Below are 27,283 nucleotides of genomic sequence, written 5' to 3'. Positions count from 1 at the left end.
AAAAACTTAAAACTGCCACACACAAAACAAATGGTCCACAACACATTCTCCTTTCCTTCTGAAGGTTTTACGATGCATTGTTATCATTAACCAGTCTTTTGCTATTAAACTTAAATGGCCAATTGAGACAAACAGTTCTGAGACCATTCTTCCACCACTGATTAAGACTGGGGTGGCAGGTATTGGGGATAATATTCATTTAGCCTTCTGAGCTTTCTGGGCAGACTTGGACCTTGCCAGCTCCAGCTGCCTTCTTGTCCACTGCTTTGATGACACCCACAGCAACCGTCTGTCTCATGTCACGAACAGCAAAATGGCCTAGAGGAGGATAGTCAGAGAAGCTCTCAACACACATGGGTTTACCAGGAACCATATCAACGATGGCAGCATCAGCAGATTTTAAGAATTTGGGGCTATCTTCCAGCATTTTCCCAGAACGATGATCAATCTTCTCCTTCAGCTCAGCAAACTTGCAGGCAAAGTGAGCTGTGTGACAATCCAGCACAGGTGCATAGCCAGCACTGATTTGGCCTGGATGGTTCAAGATAATCACCTGAGCTGTGAAGCCAGCTGCTTCCATTGGTGGGTCATTTTTGCTGTCACCAGCCACATTGCCACGACAAACATCTTTGACAGACATGTTCTTGACATTGAAGCCCACATTGTCCCCAGGAAGGGCTTCACTCAAAGCCTCATGGTGCATTTCAAAAGACTTCACTTCAGTTGTCACATTGACTGAAGCAAAGGTGACCACCATGCCAGGTTTGAGAACACCAGTCTCCACTAGACCCACAGGGACAGTGCCAATACCACCAATTTTGTAGACGTCCTGGAGGGGCAAACACAAGAGCTTGTCAGTTGGGCAAGTTGGTGGCAGGATGCAATGCAGAGCTTCAAGCAGTGTGGTTCCACTGGCATTGCCACCTTTACAGGTGACTCTCCATCCCTTGAACCACGGCATGTTAGCACTTGGCTCTAGCATGTTGTCACCATTCCAGCCAGAAATTGGCACAAATGCTACTGTGTCGGGGTTGTAGCCAATTTTCTTAATGTAGGTGCTGACTTCCTTTACAATTTCCTCGTATCTCTTCTGGCTGTAGGGTGGCTCGGTGGAATCCATTTTGTTAACTCCAACAATTAGCTGTTTCACACCCAGAGTGTAGGCCAGAAGGCCATGCTCACAGGTCTGCCCATTCTTGGAAATACCTGATTCAAATTCACCAACACCAGCAGCAACAATCAGGACAGCACAGTCAGCCTGGGATGTGCCTGTAATCATGTTTTTGATGAATTCTCTGTGTCCTGGGGCATCAATGATGGTCACATAGTACTTGCTGGTCTCGAATTTCCATAGGGAGATATCAGTGGTGATACCACGCTCACATTCAGCTTTCAGTTTGTCCAAGACCCAGGCATACTTGAAGGAGCCCTTCCCCATCTCGGCAGCCTCCTTCTCGAACTTTTCAATGGTTCTCTTGTCGATCCCACCACATTTGTAGATCAGATGGCCAGTAGTGGTGGACTTCCCCGAATCTACGTGTCCGATGACAACGATGTTGATGTGGGTCTTCTCCTTTCCCATTTTTGCTTAGGTTTAGCAGTGTTTTTCACAACACCTGTGTCCTGGCAGCAAACCCGTTGCGAAAAAGCGAAAAGTTTTTTTCAGTGTTTAAATGGACACATTTTAAATGAAGTAAACTTTCTGATTATTCAGATTATAAATATAATAATAATATATTGTATATACAAAGCGTTTGTCATTAGTATGAACTTGTAAAGTCACTGTAGCTAGGTTTAAGCAAAGGGGGATGGTTTACAATGATTGTAAGTAACTCATAAATTCCTTAAAAGGCAGGAAAATCAGGCTTAGAAAGCTATGCAGCCAGGAGTAAAACCAAGATTACCCTAGGATAACCCATATCATACCCTCCAATGCAGGGCAGTGTTTGCTACATTTAGAATCTGCCACCAATTTCTTTCTTCAGGATACATAGATATGCGTGCATGTGTGTGTGCACACATGCATAGATATTTTTATATATATATAATTATACATGTAGAGAGATTATCAAATTCGTGTAGGTCTCCTTGCACAGTGTGAATTTGGGTTGTTCTCAATACAGCCTTTGATCTTTTCATAAAGTACTGGGTTAAGAAAACACTCTAGATATTGTTTTATATATATATATATACAATCAGAGTGGATAAAAATGGGGAAGAAGCAAGTTTATTTGTGATTTGTTTACCTATTACAAGAACCACTTTTGGTATCATCCCACCCTGACCTGATGTATCTGGATTGCAGTTGGAAGGAGAGGGTCAGGCAGGTTTAGGTAAATAGAGCTAGTGTAGGTGTATGGGGCCTATTGAGTTCTCTTCTTTCCCTTTATTCTTCTAATTTAGACAAAAATCATTTTGCCATATGTAGAGGAATGTTGTCAAGGATTAAAAAGGAGAAAAACCTGAATTAAGGATATAATGTACTGGCAATCACAAAAATTGAACCTAAAAATAGTAAGGGATCCAACTAATGTCTTTAACGTTCATGAACCATGCCCCTGAGATTACACCCTGATTTCTGGTGATAAAAATGCATTAACTAAATTCTAATTCAACAAAATGTTTTCCTCCAATTTAAATTTCATTCTATACAGAAAAGCATTCTTGTCTTACACCCAAAAAGTGTTTATTTGCAGACATTCTCTTTGGCAGTTATGCAAGTGTTAGTAATTTAAGTGATGGTGTGCCTTTCTCCATTCTTATTCCTTTCTACTATTTCTTTGTCTCCAGTAATTTTTCTCCTTGTGATGTAACTCTCTCTTAAAAGAAGGACATAAGAGAGTTTACTGTGATAGCAAATTGTTTTTCCATTCTTTTTGTTGTTTTATTGTTTGTTTTGCTTTTATTGTCACAACCTGTTTGTATTTACTATGTGTTTTAAGAAGATGATCGTAGCATTTTTCAGGTGAAGGTGATTAAACTGTATTGTAAACATCAAAAGAAAAAATCTACAGTTTAACAAATCCAACAGTGAATGATATAAAATATCTTTAGCTTTTCTGGTGACAATATTTATATACTGACAATATTCAATTTGGACAGCCTTCTGGTACATCAAAGAGTAAGTGTGGTCTCCATTATTTCAATTACTGCACAACATATTTGTTTAAAAATGTTTTTCAAAGAGTATAGTTTTAGAAAATGAAGATGATTATTTGGATAATGAAAAACATCTTAACAAAAGAAATTATAATGAAAGATGCACATCTGTAATTAACTCTTTGGCCTCAGTGTGATTTTCACTCTGTTAGGAAAAACATAGAGACTATTTAGACTACAGATATAGATGAGGGAACAAACAACCTCTCTCCCAACTAAAATGCATTTTATTCATATGGATATTGATATACTTGAGGTAAAAAGATCTGGTAAAGTCTTCTTGGTCTATCTTGGCCAACAACACTATCTAGTAAATAACAAGATAAAACTGATCCTAGGATGTGTCTGACTCATGCTTCCACTGAAACATGATGGTTGTTACCCAATTGTGCTATTTTATTATAGTACCTCCCCTCCTCAAAAAAATGCAAAATACAGCAATCACAATATGCCCTTTTGTGATTCAGGCAGGGGGAAACTTGTTTCTTTATTAATGCTTGATTTGAATATTTTGTCTGAGAGCCTCCTGAGGGCTCTCTGAGTTACAAAGTAGTCTGGCAGACCTCTGAGGTATGAGGGTGTTCTCCCTGGGGTGCTATTTTTCCATCCTCCAAACTCTAATACAGGGCAACAGGGGCTAGCCATAACTAGAAAACCAGTCAACTAGCCCCAGCCAAATGCAGGTTAAGGTGGTGCCATAGAGAAGAATATAATATTTTTAGATCCACATAACCCTTTTCTCTACAATTTCAAGTGTCAAAAATATAGTATGTCTTATTTCTAAAGAAATGAAAAAATTGTATCTAAGTGATTCCATAAATGTCAAGCAATTGTAAACAGTGGCCACATTGCATGATAAATATAAATAATAGCCAAGGGTAACACCAAAGGATGAGCTATCAGAGACCACCTACAGACTAGGAGTGAGTCCTCCCAGTAGATAAGGATCTAAATTTTAAGTCTGGGCTTCCCTTGTGGCACAGTAGTTGAGAGTCCGCCTGCCGATGCAGGGGACGCGGGTTCGTGCCCCGGTCCGGGAAGATCCCACATGCCGTGGAGCGGCTGGGCCCGTGACCCATGGCCGCTGAGCCTAAGTGTCCGGAGCCTGTGCTCCACAATGGGAGAGGCCACAGCATTGAGAGGCCCGCGTACCGCTAAATAAATAAATTCTAAGTCATATGGCACAAAGGGGACAAATAGATTTCCAGTGAGACACAAACCTCATACATACATATTCCTGTTTGAACATAACTGACATTGCATAATGCCCTGGTAGAATTCAACTACTTGTTTTCATGGCATCTCTGTTCTCCTCAGCTCGCTGTTAGCTCTGTGAGAGCAGAGATTTTGTCTGTTTTGTTCACTGCTGAACTCTGAGCACCTAGAGAAGTGTCTGACACAAAGTAAGGGCTCAGTAAATATTTATTAAATAAATGAACTCCAGAGAAATGGGTGTCTCCCTAAAGCTGGCTCATAGCCTGTTGCTCAGCAGAATTTCTAACTGGACCTAGTTGTCTTCTGTTTTCTTCCTGTCTCTGTGCATTTTCTCAACTTGTTCTCTCTTTTTGCTATGAAATGAATGTTTGTGTCTCCCCAAATTCAATATGTTGAAGCCCTAGTGTTACGGTGTTTGAGCCTTTAGGAGGTAATTAGGTCATGAGTGTAGAGGCCTCATGATGGGGTTAAGAGAGGAAAAGAGTCAGCCCTTTCTGTCTCTTCACCATGTGGAATGAGAAAAGGGCAGCCTATAAATCAGAAAGAGGGCACTTACCAAGAATTTGACCATGCTGGCCCCCTGATCTCGGACTTCCAGCCTCCAGAACTGTGAGAAATAAATGTTGTTTAAGCCACCTGGTCTATGGTATTCTGTTATAGCAGCGCAAATTGTCTAACATCCTTTGCCTATCCAAAAATCCTGCCCAGCCTTCAGCTTCTACCTTTATTATATAGAAATGTCTGATTATCCCATAAATCGTGAATTCCTATAGATTCATATTCAAAAATATATATTGTGACTTAATTGAGCTCTACCTTCCTTAAAAATGTTGCTGCTCTCTCCATTCTTCCACTCAACAAATATTATCGACTGACTACCATTTGAGGGGCACTATTTTAAGGAATTTGGGGTATATCAGAGAACAGCAAAGAATCCTGATGTTGAACAAGGAAGAGAGACAACAAATAAGTAAATTACATAGTAGGTTTGAAGGAGAAAAGAAAATTACATCAGGGTAAAGAGATCAGAACTGCTAGAGTGAGCATCCAGAAATCTGCACTACAAATAGGGTGCAAAGTAGGTCATCAAGATTTTGAGATTGGGGAAAGACATGGAAGCTGTGTAGGAGCTAATCATGTAGATATCTTGGGTGAGGGCCTTCCAGACAAAGGGTATATTTGAAGTTGAAGAGCATCCTTGGTAAACTGAAGGAAAAAAAACATGGCAAAATAGCTATAGCACAGTGTCCAAAAGAAAGAGTATTAGGAGATGAGGTCAGGGAGAGAATAGGAAGCCAGATTACACAGGACCTGAAGCCCACATTAAAGACATAATCTTTAACTTGAGTAAAGAGAGGAGCTATCCTAGGGTTTGATCTAACTTAGCTTTTAAAACTGAACCTATGAAAGGACCGTGACGTAAATACCTCTTATATACATGAAGTTCTGATGCAGTATTGTGCTTCCATGTTGAGTGGCCAAATGATATATGAGCATTTTCATGGAGCACTGCTGACTTTGCAGAAATCTACAGGAAGAGAGCTATGAGACCAGTCTCACCCTCTTAAGTAAAGCATTATCCATAAAGAAAGGCAGCATTATTTACTGGCTGAGACCACAGGCTCTGGAATCAAGCTGCATGGGTTTGAAAACCACCATATACTAGTTTCAAAGCTTCAGTTTCCTCATTTTTAAAATCCCTACTTCCTAGTGGAGGGGGAGATGATATAAATATTAAATGTGAAATTGTATGAAAGATGCATAGTACCATCATCAGGGAATAGAATAACAAGTCACTTGTATGCATATGATACCATATGATAGTTGTAAGAATTTAAGGAGATATACCATATAAGCACACATAGTAAGCACTCCATAACATATATAATTGCATACCACTATTATTGCCGTTGTCAAAACCAACTATCAAAATACATTATTAAACATTATACATTTTCAGGCAGTAATTTAATACACCCCACTGTATTTAGCATGCAGAATGAAAATGACAATTACAATAATTACAATTACCATTTTAATCCAGTGTAGTTCAACAAAAGATTAGATACGTGTATGAACACTAATAATGTGTGCAGAAAATTCATGACAAAAGAAATTGCAGGCATCTAGAAACTAAAGGGTCAGAGAAATAACATAAATCAGAACCTTTCATAGTTATTGATATCATTGCATTTAAATTCTGCTTTTGTTTCAATGGACTTTTTTCCTGAAACATACTGTTTACCTCATATTTGTAGATGAAGATATTTCACTAAGGCAATAAAAAAGGAGATAAAATTGTCCTTTTGAAGCCCCCATTTCCCACCCAGTCATACCCCGTACTCAGGAATCAAGGAAACCTCAATGGGATATTACCTGTAGTCATTTTTCAAGTCAACTAGTAAGTATTTATTTAATCTGTTCCCTAAAAAGATATATACCAGGTATTATTTGAGTTTTATCACAATGTTGCAAATTCTGAAATAGATTGGCATCTCGGTAAATTGCAATTTCAATATGGATAATATTATCTTTCCCTTGTAATCAGTTTGCAGTGAGAAACCTACCATTTTATCTTTACCTAGAAGTTCTAGAGATTTTGCCCTTTAATTTAATGTCTAAATTGATTCTGTTCTCTTTCCACAACTAATAACTGTATTTGGTTCATTTTCAATAAAGCTTAATGACTAAATTAAAAGGGTTAATCAGGTTTAAATAAAGATGAGGGTGACATTTCTTCCATATTTGTCTGGCTCCCAACCTGCTTTCTGCTAACTTTGAATTCTGCCTTCTGTCAAAATTATGCCCTCTAAAAACAAGTGTTGTGAAAAGGGCCATATGGGGCAAAATTGAGTTTTGGCATCCAAAATGTAAGGATATTTTTAAATAAAAACTTTATAACAAATGAGGTAGTCATTTAATTAACATTTTAGGTAGGGGTCATTGCTTTTCATTTGGATGAAGAAAAGCTAAAAAGAAAATCCCAGGAGAAGATATAACATCAGAACACTTTGCTAAACGCTAAAAAATGGGCATGAGACAGTAACATGAGGTCTATACTGAATCCCATTGAAGGCTGTAATTAGCCCATACTTCAGTATTTTGTACAATACAATGAAGCACTATTTTACCCAATATATCTTAATTAAAAGCAAAAACACAATACAACACAAAGCTACCATCAAAGAGGCGTTATTGGCACTCACATAATACAGAAGATGGGGAAGGATTTTGTTTTCTTTGTTTGGCAAGAAAATTGGAACTAGGCATTCTATTTTCCACACAGCTCTCAATATAGAAGCATTTGTGAACCAAAAATTGCATTTGCACTGTAAATGATATGGATGAAAGCCACAGAGAAAGAGATAGTTTGTTGTTTTATAATTCAATAGTAGTAATGCTTGGATTTCTTTTATTTCTCTCTTACAAAGAAAATAATTATTGAAAGCTTGGTTTTTACCACAATAAGAGAGTTAGTTGAAGGTTCTAATGTACATGTTTTATATTCCCTTTTCACTAGAATGCATTAATTATGCAGTAACATTAAAATATACACACAAAATAATTTTCTTGTCACCTCAGTTTAAAATTTTGAATATCAAAGATACCATAACTCTCCACTGTGGTCTATTCTTCATAATTATCTAATACAAGGGAAGAAAAACAATAAAGTAAATGCTAGCTTATAGAAATTATGGACAAATTGTCTCCCCAGAATCCAGTTATGTCTATACTGAAGTAAGCAGAAAAAAAGGTGAAATTAAGGTGATTCAAATACCATCAAAGATCTTCAATGTGACCATTCATACAGATTTCTGTCAACTTGAATGAGACAGTTGAAGAGTGAAAATGAAAATAGAGTTCTGAATAATTTATATGAAGAAAGACAACCCAATACTTACACTAAAGTCAACCATAAGACAGATCATAATGTCTGAAGATCTAACATATTTTATTTTATATTTGATATCTAAGATGTTATTTCTAGTAAATTCTTCAAGAATTTGTGTAACAGCAATGCCTTACCAACTAGAGAGCAAAATGAACAATGGTATACCAGCTGACTACTTCCACACATAGTGCTGAGTGAGTCTAAATTGCTATAAACCTTAAACTAAACTTTGAGGGTTGGCTCATTCTAACTGCTCTTGAAAAATGGGAAGAAGGAGAAGAGTCAGGAAAGTACAGGTTATCATTAGTATAGTCTAGAAGCACTAATTACAGATGAGGAAGCACAAAGATGATCTGACTTTTCGCAAACCATATGGGTAATACCAAAGGGAAGACCAGAACCCAGGATATCTATTTCCCAAGCCCTTTTCTTCAACTTTACAATGATGAAATGTTTTTTAATATCCAAATCTATAAAAGATAAGCCTAATAATCAAGTCAATCAAGGAACTTGTGAACTACAATCCAGAGCCTATCCTGCACCTGTATATCATGCTGCTAACAATTTCCCTGAGCATTGCCCCATCACACAGTGTAATAGCAGACCCCAAAAATGTGTCAAGGAGCACAGGAAAATAATGCTCTTCAGTGAACAGCTCGTAACTTATTTTATCTGTGTCTGTTGTGAGAATTATGGAAACTAAACTGAGCTAAGCCAAAAGTGAGGAATGTGGGGGCCTGAAATGAGATAAGAAGTTTGGATGGACACTGAAGAACTAGAAAACTCAAGTTTAATGGGTCTGCCTGAATCTGTGTGATATATAGGAGAGAAGTCGGAGGCTGAAGTCTAAGTAGATGGTACATATAAACCACATAAATCCATGCATTAGTCTCCAGTGCTGCTCACATAAACAAATCTTCCCCCAATCTACAGGAGAAGCAAAAGAGAGAGAGTGGTGAAAAGGAGAACGGGAGTCCTGCTTCCCCATTCCTTCTAGCCTCCCTCTATGTTTATACCTATTAATGAATCCAACAGGAAAAGATCATCTCTAGAGGCAGAGAAGTGTAGCTGATTTGGAAAAGTCCTGCTCTAGTGACTTATACGTTATAGTTTCTGTACTGGTGTTTTTAGGGGGGAAAACGTCTCTCTTCATGAGACGTTCTAAGTTTGATATTGGAGTCAAAAATAATCTATCACATATTATTTTTTCAGTTAAATGAAGTATCTGCTTTCTGATTTTCATAACAGGCTATATATTTAAAGAACTCAGTTGTGAAAACTACAACAGAATGAATTTCATAGCAATATCTCTGTGGCTCCCTTGAGTCCAAATTTCCAATTTACCAAATCTCAGAGCTATCAGCCATTTTTGTGTATAGAAAATCTTAAAGGCAGGGAAGGATGCCATCTTTGTACCCTTTTCATGTCTAAACCCTGGCAAGGTGACTGGTACATAGTAGGTACTTAAAATATATGATGAATGAATATGTGTATAAACATGGGAAATAACTCTTAATGTGATGAAACTTAAAAGGGCTTGTTTTTATTTTAAAATAAATTTCTTCTTTTATGTCAGGATTTAAAAGCATATAGTTTTTCTATCATATAGTTTGTACACTTTTTCTCTGTCCATTTGCTGTGATATCTAGGATTGCTTAAAAATAGTAATTGGCTTTATTATGAATTTTATGATACCTCCAGAATTTAGTCTGGAAATTAAAAATCTGGTCTTTATTACACTTATCCTGGATGATCTACTAACCTTTATATATCTATTTGGATACATTGGTAAATAATAATCTCCTTTTTCCAAATTCTAATTCAAAGAAATCCCTGCCTTTTTCCTTAGAAATATATGCATTCATTTGGGTCCCTGCTAGATCCCACACATATGAAAACAGACATTCCAGGACTTGAGTTGTCAGTTGAATAACTAGAGGATAAAATTCTGTAGGATAAAATTCAAGGATTTCTTGCATCTATATATTTTGGGCCTAATATTTCCTTAATAACTTAATTTGATTCTCATCTAGATTTTTGAGATTTCAAACAGGGCTTTTATGTTTGCTAGTTTCTTTTTAACCACAGAATCCCTCTGTGCAGGATGGTGAGCAAAAGCAGACTGAATACTGTCTTCAGAAGACCTCTGTGTGTATCTGTCACCATCATGGCTGCTAAAACATTCAACCATTTTAGGAAATTAAATGAAATGACAGATAATTGTCCTGTCATCTGAGCATAGATTTGTGTTTGGAAAGAATATGTTTTCTATCTTAGTCTGGTCAGATTGCCTTAACAAAATAACATGTATTGGGTGGTTTAAACAACAGAACTTTATTTTCTTATAGTCTGGAGCCTGAAAAGTCTAAGATCAGGGTGCCAGCATGGTTAGTTTATGAGAAGGGCTCTCTTGTTGACTTGCAGACAGCAGTCTTTTCACTGTCTTCTCACATGGTAGAGAAAAAGAAAAATCTCTCTCTCTTCCTCCTCTTATAAGGCCACCAATACCATCTGATTAGAACCCTACCCTTAATTACTTCTTAAAAACTCTTAACTCCTAAATGTAGTCACATTAGGTGTTAGGACATCAACATGTGAATTTCAGGAAACAATTCATCCATAGCACTTTCCCTTTAACTAATTTCACTTGAGCAGACCACATGAGATAAATGCATGAATGCAGACAAAGAAGAAGTGAAAGTCAGAATCCATTTTAGAATAAGGGAAGTCTCCTAAATTGAAATTTTCTTGTACCTTGAGTATGGTTTTGCAATAATACAGATATGACAATGGCAGACACTGGAAAAATGTGACCTAGTAGATGTACTTTATTCCATACAGAATTGTTGAAATAAATCAACAGGTATTTTTCTCTGATTTTTTTTTTTTTTTTTGCGGTACGCGGGCCTCTCACTGTTGTGGCCTCTCCCGTTGCGGCCGTTGCGGAGCACAGGCTCCGGACGCGCAGGCTCAGCGGCCATGGCTCACGGGCCCAGCTGCTCTGCGGCATGTGGGATCTTCCCGGACCTGGGCACGAACGCGCGTCCCCTACATTGGCAGGGGGACTCTCAACCACTGCGCCACCAGGGAAGCCCTTAAGTTAGTTTTAATTTAGTCTTCAAGTTATCCCTCCTAGGAGATGCTGAGCATCTGAAAATAGCCATCATATTTTTCCCATTTTAATTTCCTCATCCTACTTCTGAGTGCACTCCAGTCCCTTCCTTCAACCTGCTGATTGCTGCCCCTAATGCTCTGCACTATAGCACTAATATGATGCTCACTTCAGTGAGAAGCTTACTGCATATCTTGCTTTCATTTCCTGTTATATTTGCTGTAAACATAGTTATTTCCATTCTGTTGCTTTCAGTCACATATGGCATTTTGAAACAGTTAAATAAAGAGATTATCAATATTAGATCTATCTCAGCTGTAAAACCTACATTTATAGAGAAATATGATCTATTCAATTTCATTTCTGAAAGCCCAGCATTCAAGCGATGGTCATAAATTCACATGATTACCCTAAGCATTAGATTTTGCATTTGGATCACTAGTTAACTAGAAAAAGAAATCAAACATTCATGCAAGCAAGGAAGCAGCTCCCTTTTAATGACATGTGAAAAGAAACTGCAAAATATAAATGATTCTGGGCTTCCCTGGTGGCGCAGTGGTTGAGAGTCCGACTGCCGATGCAGGGAACAAGGGTTCGTGCCCTGGTCCGGGAAGATCCCACATGCCGCAGAGTGGCTGGGCCCGTGACCCATGGCCGCTGAGCCTGCGCGTCCAGAGCCTGTGCTCCACAACAGGAGAGGCCACAACAGTGAGAGGCCCGCGTACCACAAAAAAATATATATATATATATAAAAATGATTCTGACTAAGATCATCCATAAAACTTGACGCTCAAACAAAATGACTCCATAGTATCTCCTTTGGGGACAGACAAAATGAAAAGAATTTTAATATTTTGCCAAATTTAACAGTTTTCAGGAAATCTCTCTTCTATGAATTTTTCAGAAGAACTGAAATAATAGTAAAAATGATACATGCCATTGTCTATAAAAATGCTGAATACATATTGACCAACATTTAATTGAAGAGTTCCTCAAAAACTTTCAATAACATCAATTACTTTAAATATAATATTGTTATAATATAGTCTGACTCAGATTCTCAGGAATTATGTACTTAAAACAGTCACTTAACAAAATAAACTTCCCCCCCCCAAAATCACAGTTTTAATGACTGCAGAAAATAAGCTCACTTGGAACAATCTTTCAGTGAAAAGGAATGATGCTTGTATATCTGAAAAATATATAAAAGAAATTAATATGGCATTTAATCTTGTTATTATCTGGGGAAAATTCTGAGAATTATTATTTAACTGAAAAACTAATGCATTTGATTCATCTATGTTCCTTCAGCCCCTCTCCTAATAATAATCCAACTTATCATGAAGAGAAAAGGAAGTCATCAAAGGGAGTTGCTTTCCTGGCATTTTGACTAACTTCTCCATGGTTATTCTGATAGTATATCCCTTAGGAATATTTGGGGACTAAGACATACAGATGATATAATTGAAAACCAAACAGGGGCTAATGTCCACCACAGGGGAGATAATTAGAAAAATCATATATTAGGCTGCTGTTGTGTATGATAATCAAATAGAGTTCTGTCATTTGATTACAAGCCTCATTCAGTTCAGCCCACGTGTTCTTGAGCATGAAGTGATTAAGCAGTAAACATGCTGAGCTATTGCTGGGGGTTAGAGGGATGGCAGAGATAGGAGGAAAGTTAGAGTGTTGTTTAATAGCATAGCAAGGGAGTGTCATGATGCTAAACAGAAGAAAAGAGAACCAAATTGAAGAACAGAACTGGGAAAAACTCAGAGAGGACACCATGATGTCACATAGACATTCCTGGTACTAAGCAATAAAACAGGCAGCCCATATTCTACAGATCATTTTCCTGCCATTGGAAGCAATGAACACATTTGATAGTTTAAGAACTGAACTTTCAGACAAGCATAAGCCAGTGGTTATCATTACTCCTAGCTCTGCCCATTTTTAACTGCATGCCCACTCCACTAATAAATGAGAATCTCCTTGACTGGCATCTTGCCACTATTAAAATGGTTACTGGTAAATTCTGATTTACTAGGTTTAAGAGCCTCTGGCATACGTAAACATAAACGCCTTTGAAAAACCAACATTATCTTCTCTGAAGCAAGAAGAGTTTTGAGCATGACATCTAGGAATAAGAACAACCTGGGACACATATTAAAATAAGATCCAGAGCAGATCTGACAAAAATAAAACATGATTCCTCTGATACGGGTTTAAGAACAAAATAAAAGAAAATCTTTGGCCAAATCTCACATATAAAACAAATATCCCTTTAAAACTTGTTCCAGCATATTACAGATCTCTAATATCTGAATATTTATCTAATCACGGATAGGGTAATTTATGCTTATTTCCTTATTTCCTCCATTTCATCTCTTTCTAGGATGCCCTTCTGGTGTAGGTGAGCCATAGTCCATACAATGTCATCTATTTGGTGAGTACTTTTGGTTCTGAAGATTTTATAACATACAATCAAGTATGAAACCTATATCTAATAATCTGTGACACTCACATATGTTCACCTTCAGAAACCTCAGGTCTAAATGCCTTAACCAGTCAGCCATTACGTTAGGGGAGCATATACAGTCTTTATGGCCACCGTGAATTTTATAAATAAATACAATGAAAATGTAAGGCAACCTAACACTTATGCAAATAATTTGTCCATCAATAGTTATAAAACATAGCATAGGTTCAAGAATATGAAACTTCACAAATCGGTGTGTCTTATGAACACATGTAAGGAAGTGTTCTTTCTTTCAAAGAGCAAGCCTGTGTGGTAATTCTGCTAATTGATAAATGTCTGGTCTGCACAGATCCTTTGAAAAACATACATTTCTCATATATGCTATGAATAAATGTGTTCCCATAGAGTTAATGGTACGTTAGGTGCTATATTTCACATTGGATATTAAGTTGTAGTTATTCAAGCTATGTTAAAAAGCTACTGTTTATAGTTTTATATATTTATTTAGAATACCGCCAAAGCCTATATTCATAATATGAACATAAAATCACACAAAACAATAATTTAAAAGATGCATAGTCTTATTATATTTTTAATGATTAAGGTTTAGATATTTTTCTTACAACCCTTGGGATTTTCTGAACCTAGATTTAAATTTAAGCCTGCTCTAATGACCCTGACAAGAATGCCTAACAGATATATTGAAATCGAGATCTAGAATATATGACATCACTGTGTATCATATTTAATGTAATTATTTATATCTCTTTGATACATTTTTGGTTACAAGTGCATATTGTAGTTAAAGAATGCCTTACAAAATGATAGGTATGTTCTTGGGTAGGAAAAAGATTTAGAATGCTTCTGCTTCCATTCAAAGATGACATGAACTCCATCTTCACACTGTGATCTACCAATTATTGGTACCTAAATACATAGTCTTCCCAAATGATAACCCCGTAAAACTTTATTTCCTTGACCTCTCTGCTCTAATACCACTTTTCAAATACTACAGTAAGAATGAAAATAAAATACAGAATTACCCACCATGTTAAGCTACTGTTCCCAAAAACTGTCCTATGAAATTACACATGTGATAATAAATATACCTTTGAAAACCCTAAAATGTATAAATGCTGAATAAGTACAATATATTATTAAATGAAATCTCTCTTCAAAACTTCCCTTATATTTGCATTAAATTAGTTATTGAATTTTCATTACAAATATGGGTACCTATATTAGGGTTCCTCAGAGAAGTAGAATGAATATAATGTATGTACATATAGAGAGTGATGTTTATTTTAAGGAAATGGCCCACACAATTGTAGGGGCTGGCAAGTTTGAAATTCTCAGGGTAGTTCAGCAGGCTAGGCATTCCAGCAGGAGCTGATGTTGCTGTCTTGAGTCTAAAGTCAGTCTGAATGCAGAATTCCTTCCTCTTCAGAGAACCTCAGTCTTCTTTTTTTATTGAAGTATAGTTGATTTACAATGTTGTGTTAATTCCTGCTGTACAACAAAGTGTTTCAGTTATACATATATATATATTTTTTAATATTATTTTCCATTAATGGTTTATCATAGGATATTAAATACAGTTCTCTGTGCTATACAGTAGGACCTTGTTGTTTATCCATTCTGTGTATAAAAGCTTACATCTACTAACCCCATCCTCTCACTCCACCCCTCCCCCAACCCCTTCCCCCTTGGCAACCACCAGTCTGTTCTCTATGTCTGTGATTCTGTTTCTGTTTCACAGATAGGTTCATTTGTGTTATATTTTAGATTCCACATATAAGTGATATTATATGGTATTTGTCTTTCTCTTTCTGACTTACTTCACTTAGTATGATAATCTCTAGTTGAATCCATGTTGCTGCAAATGGCATATTTCATTCTTTTTTATTCCATTGTATATGTGTACCGCATCTTTATCCATTCATCTGTCGATGGACATTTAGGTTGTTTCCATGTCTTGGCTATTGTAAATACTGCTGCTATGAACATAGGGGTGCATGTATCTTTTTTAATCAGAGTTTTGTCTGGATATATGCCAGGATTGGGATTGCTAAATCATATAGTAATTCTATGTTTAGTTTTCTGAGGAACCACCATACTGTTTTCCACAGCAGCTGCACCAGCTCACATTGCCACCAACAGTGTAGGAGGCAGAGAACCTCAGTCTTTTCTTTTAAGGCTTTCAACTGATTGGATGAGGTCAACCCACATTGTGGAGGGTAATCTGCTTTATTCAAAATCTACTGATTTAAATGCTAATCACATCTAGAAAACAACTTCACAGCAATATCGACAGAATGGTATTTAACCAAACAACAGGGCACCATAGATTAGCCAAGTTTATACATAGAATTAATGATTACACTATCTAAGTCAGGGTGTTTCCCCTGTCTTCCTGAAAATCACACCAAAGCAACAAGGCAAAGAAACACCAGCCTGTAACCTCAATTTTCAGAATAAAGATGCAGCTATAATAAGTTGCCTCCATCATACATGTGAAAGCTGCCAAAAGAAGTTTAGATGGTTAGAAGACATGAAGGAAGAAATCGAGGTGAGATGGCCAGGCAGTTCTCTGACAGCATCAACAGCAGGTGAGAGGCTCACTCAGAAGTGCAAAAGCTATATCTCTTGAGAAGGAGAGAACATCACCTCTGAACCAAGCGTGTTAAGAGAAATTGAAGACACAGGAAGTTGTGGGAGTACACAAAGACACACAAAGGAGCCACATTTGTAGGAAGCAGTCTGTCTCTATGGCAGCAGGAGGAGAGACTAAGTCATGAAGTCTGGAACGCTGCCTAAGATCTTTTCACACCCCACTCCCATAGGAACAATCTACAAATAGCTAGTTTAGGAAAATCCAACTTATTCAGTGATATATACTATAAAAGGATGTGGCACAGAATCAATATATAAATACTTTAAAAATGTAGTAAAGATCACAAAATTAACCAAGAGATTTAAAAAACTCAGATTCTTTTATCTTCTACTCCATATACTCCAGGGCTCTCTCTCCAACTCACTCAAGCAAAAGCTAAACTTTAAAAAGCCTCCAAGACCCTATATGATCTCACATCCCATTACTTCTGACTTCCAAACCTCTCTGTCCCCTGACCTTCTTTATTTTCCAAGAAAACTCCAGGTATAGTCGTCTCTCAGACGTTTTTTTTGGCTCTTTTCTCTCCCAAGCATATTCTTCCCCAAATATCCATATAGCTCACTCTCTTAGATCCTTCAAGTTTTAATCAATTATCACCTCCTGAAAGTGATTGTCACAGGTGACATTATTTAAAACTGACCAACACATGGACATTCCTTATTCGTCTTCTTTGAGTTGTATTTTCCTGCATAACACAATTCACAATCTGATATATTAAATATTTTCACAAATTTTTATTGTATTTTGTTTTACTTGCTGCTGCATCCTCAGTGCCTGCAAATAAAATTCACAATATATTCGTTAAATACTGAATGGCTGAATGAGTAAATGAATGCACACTCTTCAGAAAATGTTTCCACAGAATGGATAGAGAGCATGGCCAAGCATATCACTAAAATTAAGAGAACTGAATTAAATCATCACCCTAGGAAGGAAATTCATAAAGGACAAATTTCAGAACTTAGGGCAGAGATAGGGGAACAACAGAAAAAAATGCAGCAAGGACTTTCTTCAAGGTGGAAGAAAGGATTAAGTAGGAAAAAAAGAAAGGAATAAGTAGGAAAAAAAGAAAGGAATAAGTAGGAAAAAAGAAACATCACATATAGAAAAATGAAATTTGAGGAAGCACAAAAATAGATACCTCAGCAAACCCAATAAGGAACATATGAAATAGAAACAAGTAAAGTAAGCAAAAAAGTAATGGAAATTAACTATTTACATAGATTAGAATAAAGAAAATGTAATGAAATACCATGCAGTAATACAAGGGAAAAAAATTATACACACAATATAGATGAAAAAAGCCAGATATAAAGCCTACATACTATATGACTTCATTTATACGAAATTCTAGAAAAGATGAAATGCTGGTAACAGCAACATAGTTCAGAGATTGCCTGAGGGCAGGAATTGACTGCAAACAATAGGACAGAAGTTAGGGGGTTCATGGAAGTGTTCTAAAATTGTCATTGCACAACTGTATACATTTGCCAAAACTCATAGAACTCTGTACTTACACTAAAAAATATACCTCAATATATTGTTTTTGTTTTTGTTTAAGGATTAGAGAGAAAATAATTGATTTAGAAAAGAGGCAAAGAGCATCTAATACACACATAATTGAAATTCTCTATGAAGAAAATTGAAATAACATTTAAATACATAAAATCAAGAAAACTTTTTTGAAATTTATTTTTATTTATTAATTTATTAAATAAACAATATCATTTATTGTATACCAATCACAGTATTAAACATGCTTTAAAGATTAATTCAATCTCATAACAACCCTCTAAGGCAAGTCCTATTATTTTCCCTATTATGCAGATGAGGAGACTGAAATTCAGATAATTATCTCAAGTCTCAGCTAATAAGTGGCAATGCCCTAGTTATTTACATGTTTAAAGGACACATTATATGCCAAAGCAAACTGAGTAGGGTGCTCAACAGCCAGACATAGGTTAGTAAAATTACTAGATCTTAACTATACAGCAACGAAGGGAAAATAACCAGATATTTATAGGGAGAAAAATAAGGCTGGCTTCAGATTTCTATTTAGAAATACTTAATGCCAGAAGACAGTGGAAAACTTATAAGATAATAAAAAAATGAAGAAACCATTTACAAATTTTATAGTAACTGCAAATGTCACAAAGATATTAAACTAAACATGAAAAAATTCAGAAAATATTATCTACATGAGTTCCTCTTAAAACCACAAAATTCAGCAAACAAAATGATAATAGGGAAATTTAGACTAAAATGTTGGGTGGTGTATTAACAGCATTCTCCAGAGAAACAGAAGCAATAAAATATAGGATTTATTATAAGGAATTGACTCACATGATTTTGGAGGCTGGCAAGTCCAAAATCTGCAGGGTGGGTCAGTAGGCTAGAGAACCAGGAGAGCCAATATTCTATTCAAGGCTTAAGTCACGCTGCTGTAGACAGTCTGAGGGCAGTCTGCTGGAGAATTCTCCCTTGCTTGGGGGAGACCTTTCTGTCCTTTTGTTCTATTCAGGCCTTCAACTGATTGAATTATTGGGTGAGACCCACCCACATTATGGAAGACAATATTCTTTACTCAAAATCTACCCATTTAAATATTAATCTCATCCAAAACACTGCCACAGAAATATCCAGAACAATGTTTGATAAGGTATCTGTGCAGTCCATGGCCCAGCCAAGTTGATACATAAAATTAACCACCACAGGTGGTAGAAACAATATTCTGTGATAAAAAGGCAATGAATTAGAAATTAACAAAAAAGTAAATGTATATATCTATAAATCTGGTCATGGAAAAACCTCTCTTAATTCCAGTTAAGTGCTAATCAAAATTGTAGAACTTCTAAAAAGCAAAGATAATAGAAAATACTCCATATTCGAGTATATGGAATATAGATAAGTAGCCTTATATACTTTTATCAGCTAAAAAGAAAGAATGCACAGCCTTATATACTTTTATCAGTTAAAAAGAATGTATTAAGTAATATTAGAATAGTAAGAAGTACAGAAATAAATTGAACGCAAGCATAAGGAAAGAATTAATAAAAACAAACAAAAAACAAATTAATAAAAAACAAAATTAGAATTTAATGAGATAAAAATGGTCAAAATCCAAAAACTGCTTCTTTGAAGAAAAAAAATCAACAATAAAACATAAAAGCCACTAGCTAATCAAGATCAATTGGAAGAAAGCATATAACAGGAAGGCAAATGACGAAATGTCACAAAAGACACAAAAATTAGAAGAAATTGGGTGACTGATAAGTACTGTGTTGATACTATAAAAATAAATTTGAAATATGAATAACATATTTTCCTAAGAAAAATAATTTGTCAAAACTGATGTTGAAAATCAGAAAAGGTTAATTTCGGGCTTCCCAGGTGGTGCAGTGGTTGAGAGCCCACCTGCCAATGCAGGGGACACAGGTTCGTGCCCCAGTCCAGGAGGATCCCACATGCCGCGGAGTGGCTGGGCCCGTGAGCCATGGCCGCTGAGCCTGCATGTACAGAGCCTGTGCTCTGCAATGGGAGAGGCCACAACAGTGAGAGGCCCGCATAGCACAAAAAAAAAAAAGAAGAAAAGGTTAATTTCCATAAAACAATTGAAAGAAAAGTGGTCAAAGATTAATCCTCCTAGAGAGCAGTAGAGTCAAAGGTCTTCACAGGAGAATTCCAACAAATGTTCAACAACCAGACTATTGAAATGCTATTAAACTGCTTCAGGCTTAAAAAAGAAAGCAAGCTTATAAAATGAATATGACATTGATACTAAGGTCTCGTTAAGACTGTACTTTACAAACAAACTATAGAGTACTGAATGTCAAGATGGTGTCAGGGGAGGATGTGGAGTTCACGTCTGCCCAAAATTAGGGCGCCTTCTGGACACTGGTGGGGGACCTTGACGCCCAAGGAGACAGGAGGAACACCCGAGTGACTGGGTAGGATGAGGGGGCAGTGAGGAGGGAGGAGAAGTGGAGACCAGACAGGACTGGCACCCCTGAGGGGTGGCTGGGAGAGATGAGGGGTTCCCATGCCTAGAGGGACCCTTGGGGGCTCGGAGGATTGGGGGAAGCATGCCTAGCATCTCCCCTGCCCAATCGGCCCGGGAAGCCTGCAGCGCTAACGGGCTGGGTCCTTGGCCCTCCAAGGCCCCTTCTGGGCCTCATTAGTCCTAGAGGCATAGGATGGAGCTGGGGGGAGAAGAGGAGAGGTGGGAGGGAGGGCTTCTCCGGGACTGGAGGATCAGGGGAAGCTCAGAAGGTGTTTCCCCTGCCCATTCAGGCCCCGGAAATCCTTCTGGGTTCCTGGGCCTGGTCCTCCATTCTGCGGGGCCCCCTCTGGCCTCATGGGTCCTAGGGGCATGGGGGGGTGGAATAAGGAGAGGTGGACAGTGAGAGGGGACCCTCCTGGACTGGAAGATCAGGGGAAGTGTGGCAGGCATTTCCTCCACCCATTCTGGCCCTGGGAAGCCTGCTGGGCTCCTGGGTCTGGTCCTCTGCCCTCCGAGGCCCGCTATGGCTCTGGGGGTCCTAGGGACATAGTAAGGAGGGAGGGGGAGAAGAGGAGGAGAGGCAGATCGGGAGATCATCCATGGCTGGGGTATCAGGGGAGGTGCTACAGGCGTTCTCCCCATGAACTCGGCTCCAGGAAGCCTGTCGGGCTTACAGATCTGGTCCCCTGACTTTCAGGGTTCCCTCTGGCCATGTGGGCATAGGAGGGACATAGGAGGGAAGGGGTAGAAGAAGAAGAGAGCCCAACCGGAAGGGGCCCTCTGGGATCAGACGATCATGGGGGGAACATGCCTAGTGTTTCCCCCACCCACTCGGGCCCATGAGCCTGCTGGGGTCCTGGACCTGGTACTCCACCCTCCAAGGCCAGAGGTATGCCTGGGACCCTCCTGCTGGGCTGAACCTAAGCCCAAACGCCAACCCCCGCCCCAAGGCCTTTTCCAGCCCTGTGGGTCCTAAACATAGGCACTGCCCACCACCTAAACCCCACCCTGCCTAAGCCCCACCCCCCACAGGCAACACCTTTTCTTTTTTTTTTTCTCTTTTTCTCCTCTTTTTTACTATTGTAGTTCTGTTTTACCTTCCAGTTGTTGTTTCATCTAAATTTTTTTTTTTTACTCTTTCTAACATATCTGTGAGTTTTTAATTTTATTTTTTATTCTTTGTTATTGTTCTGCTCCCTTTCTTCTTTTTCTTTTTCTTTTTTTCTTTTGCTGCCCTGTGCAGCTTACAGGATCTTGCCTCACAAACCAGGGGTCAGGTCAGAGCTCCGAGTCTGAACCACTGGACTAACAGAAAACTTTAGACCCCAGGGAATATTCATTGGAGTGAGGTCTCCCAGAAGTCTTCATCTTGGCCCCAGGACCCAGCTCTACACAACAGCCTACAAACTCCATTGCTGGAAGCCTCAGGCCAAACAACCAGTAAGACAGGAACACAATCCCACCCATCTAAATAATTAAATAAATAAATAAAGACGACAAAATATGTCACAGATGAAGGAGCAAGGTAAAAACCTACAAGACCAAATAAATGAAGGGGAAATAGGCAACCTACCTGAAAAAGAATTCAGAGTAATGATAGTAAAGATGATCCAGAATCTCAAAAATAGAATGGAGGCATGGACGGAGAAAATACAAAGTGTTTAAAAAAGATCTAGAAGAACTAAAGAACAAACAAACAGAGATGAACAACACAATAGCTGAAATGAAAAATACACTAGAAGGAAACAATAACAGAATAACTGAGGCAGAAGAACAAATAAGTGAGCGTGAAGACCGAATGGTGGAAATAACTGCCGCAGAGCCGAATAAAGAAAAAAGAATGAAAAGAATTGAAGACAATCTCAGAGACCTCTGGGACAACACTGAATGCACCAACATTCAAATCATAGGGGTCCCAGAAGAGGAAGAGAAAAACAAAGGGTCTGAGAAAATATTTGAAGAGATTACAGTGGAAAACTTGCCTAACATGGGAAAGGAAATAGTCCCCCAAGTCCAGGAAGTGCAGAGAGTCCCATACAGGATAAACCCTAAGAGAAACACACCAAGACATATATTAATCAAACTAACAAAAATTAAATTCATAGAAAAAATATTAAAAGCAGCAAGGGAAAAACAAAAGCTAACATACAAAGGAGTCCCCATAAGGTTATCAGCTGATTTTTCAGCAGAAATTCTGCAGGCCAGAAGGGACTGTCAGGATACACTTAAAGTGATGAAAGAGAAAAACCTACAACCAAGATTACTCTAACCAGCAAGGGTCTCATTGAGATTCAGTGGAGAAATCAAAAGCTTTTCAGACAAGCAAAAACTAAGAAAATTCAGCAACACCAAACCTGCATTACAGCAAATGCTAAAGGAACTTCTCTAGGCAAGAAACACAAGAGAAGAAAAAGACCCACATAAACACACCAAAAACAATTAAGAAAGTGGTAATAGGAACATACATATTGATAATAACCTTGAATGTAAATGTATGAAATGCTCCACCCAAAAGACACAGACTGGCTGAATGGATACAAAAACAAGACCCATATATATGCTGTCTACAAGAGACCCACTTCAGACCTAGGGACACATACAGACTGAAAGTGAGGGGATGGAAAAAGATATTCCATGCAAATGGAAACCAAAAGAAAGCTGAAGTAGCAATACTCATATCAGATAAATATTTAGACTTTAAAATAAAAACTATTACAGGAGACACAGAAGGACACTACATAATGATCAAGGGATCAATCCAAGAAGAAGATATAACAATTGTAAGTGGAGAAAAGACAGCCTCTTCAATAAGTGGTGCTGGGAAAACTGGACAGGTACATGTAAAAGGATGAAATTAGAACATTCCCTAACACCATATACAAAAATAAACTCAAAATGGTGTAAAGACCTAAATGTAATGCCAGACACTATCAAACTCTTAGAGGAAAACATAGACAGAACACTCTGTGACATAAATCACAGCAAGATCCTTTTTGACCCACCTCCTAGAGAAATGGAAATAAAAACAAAAATAAACAAATGGGACCTAATGAAACACAAAAGCTTTTGCACAGCAAAGGAAACTGTAAACAATACCAAAGAACAGCCCTCAGAATGGGAGAAAATATTTGCAAATGAATCAACTGACAAAGGATTAATCTCCAAAATTTACAAGCAGCTCATGCAGCTCAATATCAAAAAAACAAACAACCCAATCCAAAAATGGGCAGAAGATCTAAATAGACATTTCTCCAAAGAAGATATACAGATTGCCAACAAACACATAAAATAATGCTCAACATCATTAATCATTAGAGAAATGCAAATCAAAACTACAATGAGATATCATCTCACACTGGTCAGAATGGCCATCATCAAAAAATCTACAAACAATAAATGCTGGAGAGGGTGTGGAGAAAAGGGAACCCTCTTGCACTGTTGGTGGGAATGTAAATTGATACAGCCACTATGGAGAACAGTATGGAGGTTCCTTAAAAAACTAAAAATAGAACTACCATACGTCCCAACAATCCCACTACTGGGCATATACCTGAGAAAACCATAATTCAGAAAGAGTCATGTACCAAAATATTCATTGCAGCTCTATTTACAATAGCCAGGACATGGAAGCAACCTAAGTATCCATCAACAGATGAATGGATAAAGAAGATGTGGGACATATATACAATGGAATATTACTCAGCCATAAAAAGAAACGAAATTGAGTTATTTGTAGTGAGGTGGATGGACCTAGAGTCTGTTATACAGAGTGAAGTAGGTCAGAAAGAGGAAAATAAATACCGTATGCTAACACATGTATATGGACTCTAAGAAAAAATAAATTGTCTTGAAGAACCTAGCGGCAAGACGGGAATAAAGGCACAGACCTAGTAGAGAATGGACTTGAGGATATGGGGAGGGGGAAGGGTAAGCTGGGACAAAGTGAGAGAGTGGCATGGGCATATATACACTACCAAACATAAAATAGATAGCTAGTGGGAAGCAGCCGCATAGCACAGGGAGATCAGCTCGGTGCTTTGTGACCACCTAGAGGGGTAGGATAGGGAGGGTGGGAGGGAGGGAGATGCAAGAGGGAAGAGATGTGGGAACAGATGTATATGTATAACTGATTCACTTTGTTATAAAGCAGAAACTAACACACCATTCTAAAGCAATTATACTCTAATAAAGATGTTAAAAAATATATATATATATATATATTTATGCACCCAACATAGGAGCACCTCAATACATAAGGCAAATGCTAACAACCATAAAAGGGGAAATCGACAGGAACACAATAATAGTAGGGGACCTTAACACCCCACTTACACCAATGGACAGATCATCCAAACAGAAAATAAATAAGGAAACACAAGCTTTAAATGGCACAATAGACCAGATAGATTTAATTGATATTTATAGGACATTCCACCTGAAAGTGGCAGAATATACTTTCTTCTCAAGTGCACAGAGAACATTCTCCTAGATAAATCACATCTTGGGTCACAAATCAAGCCTTGGTAAATTTAAGAAAATTGAAATCATATCAAGCATCTTTTCTGACCACCAGCTACGAGATTAGAAATCAACTACAGGAAAAAATTGTAAAAAACACAAATACATGGAGGCTAAACAGTGCACTACTTAATAACCAAGAGATCACTGAAGAAATCAAAGAAGAAATTAAAAAATACCTAGAAACAAATGGCAATGAAAACACAATGACCCAAAACCTATGGGACACAGCAAACGCATTCCTAAGAGAGAAGTTTATAGCAATTCAAGCTCACCTCAAGAAACAAGAAAAATCTCAAATAAACAATCTAACCTTACACCTAAAGCAACTAGAGAAAGAAGAACAAAGAAAACCCAAAGTCAGTAGAAGGAAACAAGTCATAAAGATCAGAGCAGATATAAATGAAATAAAAATGTAGAAAGCAATAGCAAAGATCTATAAAACTAGAAGTTGGTTCTTTGAGAAGATAAACAAAACTGATAAACCTTTTGCCAGACTCATCAAGAAAAAAAGAGAGAGCGTGCAAATCGAAAATTAGAAATGAAAAAGGAGAAATCACAACTGACACCACAGAAATACAAAGGATTATAAGAGACTACTATGAACAAGTCTATGCCAATAAAATGGACAACCATGGAAAAATGGACAAATTCTTGGAAAGGTACAATTTTCCAAGGCTGAACCAGGAAGAATTAGAAAATATAAATGGACCTATTACAAGTAATGAAATTGAAACTGTGATTAAAAATCTTCCAACAAACAAAAGTCATGGACCAGATGGCTTCACAGGCGAATCCTATTAAACATTTAGGGAAGAGCTAAGACTGATCCTTCTCAAACTCTTTCAAAAAATTTCAAAGGGAGGAACACTCCCAAATTCGTTCTGTAAAGCCACCATCACCCTGATTCCAAAACCAGATAAAGATATCACAAAAAAAGAAAATTACAGACCAATACCACTGATGAACATAGATGCAAAAATTCTCAATGAAATACTAGCAAACAGAATCCAGCAACACGTTAAAAGGTTCATACACCATGATCAAGTGGGATTTATCCCAGGAATGCAAGCATTCTTCAATATATGCAAATCAATCAATGTGATAAACCATATTAACAAATTGAGGAATAAAAATCATATGATCGGGCTTCCCTGGTGGCGCAGTGGTTGAGAGTCCGCCTGCCGGTGCAGGGGACCCGGGTTCGTGCCCCGGTCCGGGAGGATCCCACGTGCCGTGGAGCAGCTGGGCCCGTGAGCCATGGCCGCTGGGCCTGCGCATCTGGAGCCTGTGCTCTGCAACGGGAGAGGCCACAACAAGTGAGAGGCCCGCGTACCGCAAAAAAAAAAAAAAAAAAAAAACTAAATAAAATACTGAAAAAGAAAATACAGCAAAATTAAAAGATAATTTTACCATGACTAACTACGTTTTTGTTTCTTTGTTTTGCGTTACATGGGCCTATCACTGCTGTGGCCTCTCCCGTTGCGGAGCACAGTCTCCGGACGTGCAGGCTCAGTGGCCATGGCTCACGGGCCCAGCCGCTCTGCGGCATGTGGGATCTTCCCGGACCGGGACACGAACCCGGGTCCCCTGCATCGGCAGGCAGACTCAACCACTGCGCCACCAGGGAAGCCCTGACTACGTTTTATTACACAAATGTAATGATGATTCAAAATAAGGAAATCTATTATCATAAGTAATATAAATCACCACCACAGACAATAAAAAGCATTTGAAAAAATTTAGCAACCACACTTGATAAACATTTAGTTGAGATATGTGGAATGTCATTTTTGTAGGTGAGAAAAGAAATCAAATATTGTTCAACCTAATAATACCAAATGAGATAGAAGTCAATAGATTCATGGTAAAAGTATATCTGTCTCAGCTCACAGGTCAATGAGTTTAAACTGAGGAAGAAATCAGAGGTAAAGCATTTTGGAAGAAGCATGTAAAACTTTTACTATTTTCTAAGATATGATTGTTTATCTGTAGAACCCAAGAGAATAAACTAGAAAATTCTTACAAAAAATTCAGTAAGTTAAAGGGATATTAAACTAATATACAGAAACCAGCAGCTTTCATATATGCAAGTAACAAACAGTTAGAAAATGTAATTCAAGGGAAAAAAAACATATTTACAATATCACGGTTAAACAGGAAAGACTAACAATAACAAAGATGAAAAGGATCTCTTTCAAGAAAACTTTAAAGCAGCATCGAAGGACAAGGCA

At 37.8% G+C, this 27,283-nt stretch overlaps 1 protein-coding gene across 1 annotated transcript; it reads right to left on the bottom strand.

The window, feature by feature from the left end:
* On the bottom strand, nt 1-25,892 carry LOC116750404 (elongation factor 1-alpha 1-like). Its single transcript, XM_032625043.1, has 3 exons — nt 25,879-25,892; nt 11,236-11,245; nt 1-1,582 (listed from the first exon to the last, which is right to left on the bottom strand). The coding sequence occupies exon 3, from the start codon at nt 1,580-1,582 to the stop codon at nt 200-202; it is 1,383 nt and encodes a 460-aa protein (XP_032480934.1). The 5' UTR covers nt 11,236-11,245; nt 25,879-25,892; the 3' UTR covers nt 1-199.
* Nucleotides 25,893-27,283: the final 1,391 nt, after the last annotated feature.

The sequence above is a fragment of the Phocoena sinus genome, chromosome 3 (genome assembly GCF_008692025.1).
Source record: "Phocoena sinus isolate mPhoSin1 chromosome 3, mPhoSin1.pri, whole genome shotgun sequence".
Classification (NCBI taxonomy): domain Eukaryota; kingdom Metazoa; phylum Chordata; class Mammalia; order Artiodactyla; family Phocoenidae; genus Phocoena; species Phocoena sinus.
Note: the sequence above shows the minus strand (reverse complement) of the source record. Positions and strands in the feature narration are given on the sequence as shown.